Source organism: Lethenteron reissneri, chromosome 40, assembly GCF_015708825.2.
Source record: "Lethenteron reissneri isolate LAM-NWPU_2019-01 chromosome 40, ASM1570882v1, whole genome shotgun sequence".
NCBI lineage: Eukaryota > Metazoa > Chordata > Hyperoartia > Petromyzontiformes > Petromyzontidae > Lethenteron > Lethenteron reissneri.
This window is the reverse complement of record NC_083818.1, coordinates 4,813,569-4,825,059: the sequence shown is the minus strand read 5'-3', so window position 1 is coordinate 4,825,059 and position 11,491 is coordinate 4,813,569. Positions and strand designations below refer to the sequence as shown.

The 11,491-nt window shown below is 45.4% G+C and overlaps 1 protein-coding gene across 3 annotated transcripts in view; it reads left to right on the top strand.

The window, feature by feature from the left end:
* The first annotated feature begins 3,750 nt into the window (after positions 1–3,750).
* SSU72 (SSU72 homolog, RNA polymerase II CTD phosphatase) overlaps positions 3,751–11,491 on the top strand; it is a 54,509-nt gene continuing 46,768 nt past the window's right edge. For all 3 annotated transcript variants that reach the window (XM_061568097.1, XM_061568099.1, XM_061568098.1), the window contains exon 1: positions 3,751–4,003. In XM_061568097.1, the coding sequence (XP_061424081.1) occupies positions 3,924–4,003 (80 nt within the window). In that variant the 5' untranslated portion in view covers positions 3,751–3,923. The remainder of the gene's footprint in view (positions 4,004–11,491) is intronic.

The window sequence follows — 11,491 nt, the reverse complement described above, 5'->3', positions numbered from 1 at the left end:
AATTTGAAACGGAACGCGGCTGTTGGAACGACACGCTCCGAATCAAATTTTTTTTATTGATTAGCAGTTTTAATAATGCGTTTTGTTGCGATACATTTTAGAGCAGTTTGTCTATGAAATTACAGGGTGCTTCAAAAACGTTTTGATCACTTCTGAGAATTTTCAACAATATCACAAGAAATATGCCTCCTTCGGGCTCTGGAGACCACCTGGAGAAGATCCCAGGCCACGCGTTCTCAACGATGGCGAACAAGTGCGAGACTCTTGGACTTTTTGTAGCTATCAACATTACATTTGTGATCATGTCACAGTGAATTATCCGTTCTTTTTCCATTGAGAACGATCGTGCCATATAAGTGTCAAACACATTCCTGCGGAGGGAGCTGGTAGGAACGTTGGGTTGCTCGGTCAATGGCCAGGGTCAACAGCGGCGTGGTGTATTCCGCAAATATGCCCGACTGTGAGGGCGGGCACAAGCCGGCGTGAGTAGGTTAAACGTTGAGTTTTATAAGGGCACCACTGGGTGACCAGCCCCACCCCTCCCACCCCCCACCTAGCCCCACCCTCCCCACCCAGCCCTTCCCCACCCTCCCCACCCAGCCCCTCCCTGCACGACGGACGGACGGACACAATAATCCCCTGTGGGCTGGTGTAACCAGGAGGTTCCTAACAGATGCATTGTTGGCTGTTGCTAATGTACAATGGCATGGATTTTACTCTGTTCTCAGATAACTTTTGCACCGTAAACTTTTACTATTTTATATATTTTTCCCTCCCAATCACGGGATATATATAAAACATCCCAATGTCAACCAATTAATGTGTATTTCCAATCTTGCTCTGCGATTTCACGAGGCGAAGGAATTTCAATTCAAACTTCTCGAAACGAGCAGGGGTAGTGATAGGGGGTAGTGACAGGGGTAGTGACAGGGGTAGTGACAGGGGTAGTGATAGGGGTAGTGACAGGGGTAGTGACAGGGGTAGTGACAGGGGTAGTGATAGGGGGTAGTGACAGGGGTAGTGACAGGGGTAGTGATAGAGGTAAGTGATAGGGTTTGGACAAGGATAGTTTAAATAAGAAAGTGAAGACTGTCTGACTTATGCCTCAGAGCTGCCAATGGAGGACAGAATACAATTTGTATTTGGGAAAAACTCGCGCAGATTCAATATCTCTTGCAGCGGTAAGATTATTTATATTTTTATTTTTTTGGGGTGGGGCTGCTATAAATTTCCACGCGATAAGCCAACCACTTTGCTGAGCTATCATTTGTGATAGCCAAGTCGCTTCGTAAAGAGAAGCTCACCGAGCTCAGTGGGCGTTTTAGGACCGTCCATAAATGACGTCACGCGATTTTGGACGATTGATGACCCCCCCCCCCTTCGTCACACAAAAGTCAGACCCCCCCGCCTCAAATATGACGTCACAAAGCTCTGCCCCCCCCCCACCACCCAAAAAAAAACATGCTTCAAATCGCTTTAAACTGTTGTCATTGTAGTGCGTATTTAATATGGCGCTGCACTCTGTTGTTGTAGGAGAAAACATTTATTAAAAAGTCTATTTAATTAAGTAGAACGTGTTGTCTATATTTATTTAAAGTTGCGCATTTTGATTTGACGTCACATTTCTCAACCACCCCCCCCCCCCTCGTCACACATCGTCACAAATGTCTGACCCCCCCCCCCCCCCCCCTAGGTGCGTGACATCATTTATGGACGGCCCCTTACCTAGTAAAGTAAAATTAGATTTTTTTTATTTAAAGCTTTCGTGACTGCAGGGATTCACATTCTTGGTTCTTTTGGTAAAGTCACGTAGAAGGTAAACAATACAATAATAAAAATATAAAACAATAAAATGTTCACGACGTTTCGACTGCAACACAAGCAATCATCATCAGGTGTGAAATTCACAGCAAGACATTTTGAAAAAAGTGGCGGTTTTTTCTTAACGTCAGCACCACGGACAGCGATTTGGCAGTTGTTCAGAGTCCATCTATGTTCGGAAAAGAGGAGGGGGGAGAGGAAGGGAATGGAATGCGGTCTGAAAGTCACCGTAAGCGTGACCACAATCAATTAAGACCCGAAATGGTTTATCAAATCCTTCCAATGATTGCTAAGCCAGAATCCATTTTCTCGGTTAAAATTGTCTCTGTGTTTGTATATGTGAATAGCCTCATGAACGAATCTCTCATGGTAGCCAGATGGCTTGCAGAGAACCTCTGTCTTGGAGAAGTCAATATCATGTGAGCACACTGAATTATAACAGTGATCTGCCACGGCCGAGGTGTTGGTCCTACCGTGTTTTTAAATCCTTTATATTAAGTTCGCTTGCTTGCTTGCTTGCATGCTTACGACCGTGCAAATCTTTTGGTCGTTTTTTAACCCACTTCCCGTGATCCAATCGAGCTGACATTTTGCACACTGACTCGTTGTGCGTGACAATTTATTTTCGTGAAAATTTTTTCCAAAAATTGTACACTTTTTAGGAAAAAATAAATTATATTTAATTACCAATTGCTTAATGGTGGCAGGCAATCATCTGACCCATAGGTGGCAGCCATCTCAAGCCAGAGGACGAGAGGACTCTAGCCGCCACGCATATAAAGGATTTATAGTGAAAAACTTTGTTTTTACGGGTTAATTTGTTTTTTAAATCCTTTATATTAAGTTCGCTTGCTTGCTTAGGACCGTGCAAATCTTTCGGTCGTTTTTTAACCCACTTCTCGTGATCCAGTCGAGCTGACATTTTGCACACAGACTCGTTGTGCGTGACAATTTATTTTCTTGAAAATTTTTTTCCAAAATTTTCCACTTTTTAGGAAAAAAAAAATCATATTTAATTTAAAATACCAATGCGATAAAAATGAAACTCTTACTCAAGAAAAACAGAAATGAATAATAAAATAAAACCGATGCCACGCATATAAAGGATTTATAGTGAAAATTTTTGTTTTTACGGGTTAATTTTTTTAAATTTTATTGTTTCCCTTCTACGTGACTTTACCGAAAGAACCAAGAATATAAAAAGTTTATTATACTTTTCACTCTCGTGGTTTGTTGTTGTTGTATTCCTTGTTGTAACGTTCTGACCCATTGCCCCTACTGGACATCTGTGGAGGGGGGGGGGAGAGCTTTATAGCTCTTTGGATTTCTCCAGTAAAAAAATTAAATGTATATTCAGATTCCATATTCACATGGCCTCTCTCGCCAACCACTAGAGGCCGCTAGTGGCTATTCTAACGCCTGCCTCGCCGTGTTACCAGCCATCTATTTAATAATGCGTCACCAAATTGTGTTATTTTTTTGCGTGGGTAATAATTAAAATTATGTTAAAGTACAGCAGCTGTACCTGATTGTGTGACTTTGATGTTATCGAGGTCGTGTTTACAATTAGTTCATCATATGTATGGGTTGTTGGGTTTTTTTTGGAGGGTGGGAGGGTGGGAAGCATTTCCAACACATAATTTCAATATTAATCAGTAGACGACTGAAATAATAACAATAATAATTAGCAGTTTGACGACAACATTAATTAACGGCGTCTTTTTTTTTATTTACAAAAATGCGCAACATTTCAATTACATTTCTCAGACAACACAAGCATAGGCTGCACTTTGGCCGATTCTGATTGGTCGACCCTCTTAGCAACGGGCGCGCACGCGGAGCCGCGTGATCGACGGCGACCAATCGGCTGCCTCGCACAGGCGCGGGGTCGCCCATGCGTGTGGGAAATGTAAACGGGGGGGGGGGAGAGCTACACTTCGGCCTATACTACGTCTAAGCAGCTACGCACTTAAAAAAATTTTTTAATTAAACGGCAATTTTTTTCTCGGACCACTTTCTACGAATTAATGTAGAACAAAGTGGGCCCTTTGCACATTTGTACTCTTGATATTTTTAAAATATTTTTTTTCATTTCACAAGGTATGCCTCAAACGCCTCTGCGTGTCGCTGTCATTTGCTCGAGCAATCAAAACCGAAGCATGGAAGCGCATAGCTTGCTCAGGTAATCGATAATGTATTCATCGATTATTGATGACAACGGCATGATCGTTCGATTAATTTCGTGACGCGTCTTAAACCCGATACAACTCTAGTTTGGATTGTGTGTGTGTGTTTTATTATGATGTGAGATGACTTATGAACTGACGGTAATCGATACGCGAGTTAATCGATCATTAATCAATTGCTTGATGCGCCCAACTTGCAACCGGGTTGAAACTCCGTTGTGCCGTGTGTTTTTTTCTAATGAGGGAGAGGCGTTGGTAACTTGCTAACTCATAGCCGCTCGTTTGATGATAAGAGAGTAATCGATTACAGCGTATACTATCGATTTATTGAAAGATGCACCTTAAACCAGGTGAGACTTCGTTGTGATCCATTCTGTGTGATGTTTCTCAAGAGCGAGATGCCTATGACGTGTAAACTCACAGTCACTTGGTAATCGATCAATCGATTAATCTAGTAAATGGTTAATATCCTTTAATCTCGTCATTTAGCGAGTGAGTCGTGGGGCCTTTTAACTTATAAAGGACAAAGAGTGACACTATTCAAGGTGATGCTTAATCGTTTGTGAATCTTTTTTTTATATCGAAGTCCTTTATTTACCTCGGGGGTTGTTATTTGTGATTCTTTATCGTCATTTGATAAGGGAACCATACAAGTAACCCCGTAGTTGGAAATCAGCAGTCATTTTACGAATAATTCGCAGTTCATATGACGATTAATCGATTAATTAGTCGATCTTAAAAGAGGTAATTTCCCAAAATGTGATTTTTTTATTTTCAAGTAACTTGCGTTTATTGGATATCATTCATAAACTGGCTGAAAACATCTTAATATAAAGAGGACCGGAAAACTTGGGCAATCGTTGGTATCTCCGGCTCGCCGCCTGGCAGCTGACCTGCCCCGCTCCTCTGCGGAGTCTCAGCAGCCGTGAGATGCAATGTGCATGAAGGGCGCTATGCAACAATTGAACATTCCATATTAATACTGGTAGGAACCTCCTGGTTACACCAGCCCACAGAGGATTATTGTGTCCGTCCGTCTGTCGTGCAGGGAGGGGCTGGGTGGGGAGGGAGGGGCTGGGTGGGGAGGGAGGGGCTGGGTGGGGAGGGTGGGGCTGGGTGGGGAGGGGCTGGGTGGGGAGGGTGGGGCTGGGAGGGGAGGGTAGGGAGGGGCTGGGTGGGGAGGGTGGGGAGGGGCTGGGTGGGGAGGGTGGGGCTGGGAGGGGAGGGTAGGGAGGGGCTGGGTGGGGAGGGTGGGGTGGGGAGGGTGGGGAGGGGCTGGGTGGGGAGGGTGGGGCTGGGTGGGGAAGGTGGGTAGGGTGGGGCTGGGTGGGGAGGGTGGGGCTAGGTGGGGTGTGGGAGGGGTGGGCTGGGTGGGGGGAGGGGCTGGTCACCCCGTGGTGCCCTTATAAAACTCAACGTTTAACCTACTCACGCCGGCTTGTGCCCGCCCTCACAGTCGGGCATATTTGCGGAATACACCACGCCGCCGTTGACCCTGCAGGCCATTGACCGAGCAACCCAACGTTCCTACCAGCTCCCTCCGCAGGAATGTGTTATTACTACCACTTTGTACGGTGTCATTTTTCGTATCCACCTGCACACCAGCCAATCTAATTTCTGAAGTAGATATCCTCCTGTGGATCTTTTGTTTTGCCTTGGCCACCACTTAGTTGTTATTCCCATCCGCCTTGCCATCAGAATGTCTTCTCGTGACATATCCCGTCAAACGCTGTCTTTCACAGTCAACAATACGCCTTTAACCAGTTCACGCTGTGTGTATGTTGAACTTCTTTCGCACCGTACGTAGCCAACCACGCTAATCGGAGGTGCGGGTGAATGACAACCAACTCATCCACGTTCATATTCTTAGGTTTTTTTTTTCGGTAAAGTCACGTAGATAAAACATTAAAATTCATAAAAGTAAAATAAAAATCACGACGTTTCGGAGGCAACACAAGCTTCCGTCTTCAGGTGGAACCGTCACAGCCACGACAGCTGTATCAAGTAAATGAGAGATTACAAGAGCTATCACTCCGTTTATATAATGGTTGGAGAGGGGAAGGGCCAAGTACGGCACACTTTTTATTAATATGGTAAGGTGAGGCTTAAGAGGCTGAGCCTTTGGTATGGAGAGGTACGGTTTTATGACTAAGCCTGGCCTACATAACAATAGTGTGTGTTTTACCTACGTGACTTTACCGAAAAAAAACCTAGGAATATGAATCCTTGCAGTCACGAAAGGTTCAAATCTAGAATCATCCACGTTCATCTTTGCTGCTTCCATTGCAATCCTACGCACGCACCTATCCCATGCTTTGCACACATTTCAGCTTTTGTTCCACCCTCTTGTCCAATCAGTGTCCCGTGTTTCTGATCCGTATGTCATCGCAGGTGATAACGCACTGAATAAAAACTCTCCTCTTCGGACGCATCGGCGGGTTGCAATTAGTTCAACTTTCCAAAAGTGCTCCAACCTGCTCTCATCCATATTTGTTTTTATTTCGTCATTTTGATGTCGGTATGCGTCCAATAACTGCCCTCGGTACACCACCTCGCTGTGTTTTCATTCCATTTGTGTCCTCACCGACAAGAGATCTCTGTTTGTTTGGCGAACTTTGTTGTCCGTGATATTCGTTTAGCAAATATGTACACGTAACGTTCTAATAATACAATTATAATGCACGGACTTGTATCAATCCACTCCTCGGTGAGGGACACCCAGACGCCGTGGGGAGTCGTAGATGTTGATTGACCATACTTCACCGCAGTGTTCAATGCGGGTGGGTGAAGGGGAGCGACAAAAACACGAGGCAGGAAGATGTTAGATAACACTGGTCAACACACTTTTTCTGGCATAAGGTATTCTAACGGTTGTAAGGTAAATTTAGGGGTGCTGATTCCAAATCTGGTATTAGTTTTTTGTCTATCACATCAGGTTTTTGAGATATTAAATATTGCATTTTCAATAAAAACTGCAGAAGAAAAATATTAAATAAATGTGGATATCTACATAAAATGATATTATAAACACACTATCCTAAAAATACAGCACCATATTTTAACACTAAAGCAGTCACTGACTCACAACAACTTGCAATCATAAGTGACAGAGTTAATTTCGGGTAAAATCAATGAAAATGGGGTATGCCGATAGCATAAAATGAGATGTGATAGATCAAATCTGAGATCAGATTTGGAATCAGCACCCTGAAATTAGTCTAAAACAGCTGCAAAAGTCCAGGCCAGAAAAAAATGTTTTTTTTTGTTGACCTGTGTATAATCTGAAGGAAGGACAATATAAGCACACGAGAAGAGAGAACGGATATTGAATAGGAGAGTGAAGACCGCTTGACGTATGCCTCAGACCTGTCAATGTCGACAGAACACAAATTGGATTTGGAAAACTCAGGAGGATTCAATACCTCTGGCATTGGTAACTGTTCTTGCCAGGGGACAATAGTAAGCACTGGATTTTCGGCATTCGATCATTTGCTGTTTTATTTTAACTAAATAAGTGTCCATTGACATTCATTTCCGTTCAAAATGGCAGGCTTGATTACCTGCTCTTAAGAGACAAAAGTTACCCATGATTATACTGGTAGGAACCTCCTGGTTACACCAGCCCACAGGGGATTATTGTGTCCGTCCATCCGTCGTGCAGACAGGGGCTGGGTGGGGAGGGGAGGGGCTGGGTGGGGAGGGTGGGGAAGGGCTGGGTGGGGAGGGGCTGGGTGGGGAGGGGCTGGGTGGGGAGGGTGGGGAGGGGATGGGTGGGGAGGGGCTGGGTGGGGAGGGTGGGGCTGTGTGCGGGGTGGGAGGGGTGGGGCTGGGTGGTTGAGGGGCTGGTCACCCAGTGGTGCCCTTATAAAACTCAATGTTTAACCTACTCACGCCGGCTTGTGCCCGCCCTCACAGTCGGGCATATTTGCGGAATACACCACGCCGCCGTTGACCCTGGCCATTGACCGAGCAACCCAACGTTCCTGCCAGCTCCCTCCGCAGGAATGTGTTTAATCTACCAGTGGATTTTTTATCCTTCATTTTACCACGTGAGAGTCCCATTGTGGGTCTTTGTTTTTGTCGAAGTTGTATTTCTAGAAGGGAGACGTGAATATTGTATTAACATTGGAAACGTTGCGATAAGCATTGTTTAACATGGTTTAGCCGTGCACTTGGATATGATACTGCAACGGATTGCCAAGTGTATAGGCTTCAAATATGAAGTGACGAGGGGATGCAAGAACAGCAATGGATTTTTTCCCGTGTGTCTGTGCAGAGCGTTGAATGTTAAACCCTCGTATTGTGTGGGCTCAAGCCAGATACTACCAGTTTCCTCCCATATTGAAATTGCACGAAAAAATCACTCATTTATAATGAAAAATGAGACGTTATTTTTATTCTAACCTAATGATAACAGCCGAACAAATATGCTTGTAACTTAGGACAGCAATTTGTTTAATCTCAAATCGCAGTTTCCTAAACGATTGTTCCTAATGTGAGAACTGTGATGATTATCCACGACGAAATTGACCAATAATTCTGGATGGTGCGATAAACTTAAAGAGAGAGGCTTTTTTAATATATATATCGGTAACCCTGCCGCAATCTATTCGGTCTCCTTTCACGAGCGGAGGAGCCACCCGAGCATTACCTTTTTTTTTGCGCCACAATTAAACGCTCGTTCATCAGAGATGATTAGTCCGATAGAGTTGCAGCGCTGTTGACAGGAGGTGGACTGTGTGACTCAGGGGGCCCATCGTGGCCATGTCAGACCACTGTGCCAGCACTTCCGTGATGCCTCGTTCGAATCCGTCACCCTACCAGAGGTCGCAACCGGGTACCCGATACCCGTACCCTACCCGATACCCGGCTACCCGTACCCGGCCGGGTACGGGTAGCCGTTTGCGACCCTGGTGCGGCCGGGTACGGGTACGGGTAGGCCGTGAGTCACTGGTGAGTAACCGTTTGTCACTCATTTCCCAACGTTTTGTCTCTTCTCACAATTCAAGTTCCTAGAATCAACCCACCCGCGCCTGCAACATGGCTTCATCCCAGAGGTCGCAACCGGGTACCCGATACCCGTACCCTACCCGATACCCGGCTACCCGCACCTGGCCGGGTACGGGTAGCCGTTTGCGACCCTGGTGCGGCCGGGTACGGGTAGGCCGTGAGTCACTGGTGAGTAACTGTTTGTCACTCATTTCGGGTAGGGAACGGGTACCCGTACCCGGCCGGGTACGGGTACGGGTACCCATTAGCGACCCTGGTGCGGCCGGGTACGGGTAAGGAATCAAAACCCGTTTGCGACCTCTGCCGTGTGGCGTCGCGGGCGGTTGGGCAGGGGATTAGCACGAGTTAAGCCGATAGATCACCATATTTCTTCTTTGTGATGCCAGGGGAGGTGTACGAAGGATGTGGCGGTGCAAATACCGCCACCAGCACCATCATCAATACCATCACCACCACAATTACCACCACCACAATTACCACCACCATCATCATCACCAGTGTTTTGAAGATACCACCCTGTAAAGTAAAGAGATATGTTTTTTTAAATCTATTTTTCAGGGAAGACCAGAGACATAGGAGCAATGTAGACATATCCGTAGAGTACTACACACTGTTAACCAGGTCAAAAACAGCATTTAGGGTCAGGATTATCCGCATTACAATTGTTTTTATTTTAAATTAAACTGGACAAATGTTTTTTTTACTGTAAACTGAAAATGTAAAATGTGATATGTTGTAGTACTATACATATGACATGCCGGCCTCCCAATGGTGTTTTCGGGTTCTGCCAAGTGTTGTTCGTCACGCTGTTCAATGTATAAGCTGGGTGCTTATTCAGCACGAAGAAACTCCCAGGGTGTGATGCGGAACGTCGGACGTCACGCTGAACAACGTGGTAAAAAAAAAACCCTGAAAAACACTCGTCTTTAGGAGCAGTACAAAACGACAGCGAAATGAAATATATAAGCAAAACTGTAGCAGTATAAGGTAAAATTCCGAGCAGTGTGATGTCCAATAATACGTTCGTATTTTTTGCCTTCTGTCTGAAGAAAGGTCATCGTCAGAAATTTTAACCTACTACTTCGTATCTATTTTAAGGTGGCAAGGATTTTTGTTTTGGCGTAGAGAGCACCCACCGTGTTACGTGGTGGTGTGGTGTTTTTTTTGTTTGTTTCAATCTGTGTTTTGTACACCACTGCCAAGGTGGTGCCCTGGAGTTTCGTTTTAATTCCAGGAAAGTTTTAAGTGAGACCGGACAAGCTTCGTGAATCGAGTCGGCTTAACTGAGGTTCGAATGACGGGGGGATCAAGTTCAAGTTCATTTATTAGATGAAGTCAGGTGAGTTCCAAAAGGCCAAGCTGTCGCAAGCAGGCACTGGAGAGAATGCTGCTGAGAGGCAGATAAACGCGGTGGGGAAAGGAGTCGTCGGCCAAAGGTCTAGACAACATCTTAGAAAGCAGATTTTAAATGACGGAGGCAGTGGGGCAGAGGTCGCAAACGGGTTTTGATTCCTTACCCGTACCCGGCCGCACCAGGGTCGCAAATGGGTACCCGTACCCGGCCGGGTACGGGTACCCGTTCCCTACCCGTACCCTACCCAAAATGAGTGACAAACGGTTACTCACCAGTGACTCACGGCCTACCCGTACCCGTACCTGGCCGCACCAGGGTCGTAAACGGCTACCCGTACCCGTACCCGGCCGGGTACGGGTAGCCGGGTATCGGGTAGGGTACGGGTATCGGGTACCCGGTTGCGACCTCTGCAGTGAGGGTGTTTTTTCGAAATCTTCACGAAGCATATGAATAATTACTCATCCCGGCTATTCATTGGTGCGTTATCACAATTGGGCATCGCAATTAAATCCGAGAATCAATTTTGTTTTATCTCCGTGCATTTTGTCTACCTTTTTCTTCTTCATTCCCTATACCATTAGCATACGATTTGCATTATGTCTTTAAGTAATTTCTTCTTGAGGCAGCCACGTAGCTCGGAGGTCAGAGCGCTGAGCTAGTACTACGAACAACCTCGGTTCGAATCCGGGTTTCAGCTGCCTGTGATGACATTGGGTTCTCAGGTGTAGCAATCCATAATTAGATCATGGGACCTCCTTTGCCAGTGCCATAATATGAAAATAGGTTTTCCCCTTTTTTTCTGGCAACAAAACAGCTGTGTTAAGATGTTCAAACACCAAACTGAAACCTTTTACAGGGAATCATGTCTGCATTAACCACAATACTTTTAGTCAGAATGCAAAAAAATTTACTCTGATAGGCGTGAACGCCAAAAGGCCTTTTGGCGTCCTCTGGTCTAACACCGTTTGAGACTAGGCTTGAAAGAAAGCTGTCTCTGGTGTGGACCAATCAGTTTCAAAGACAATGCATATATTATCAGAGTATGTTTTTTGTTTTGCATTCTGACCACAAGTATTGTGGTTCATGCAGACATGATTTCCTGTAAAAGGTTTCAGTTTGG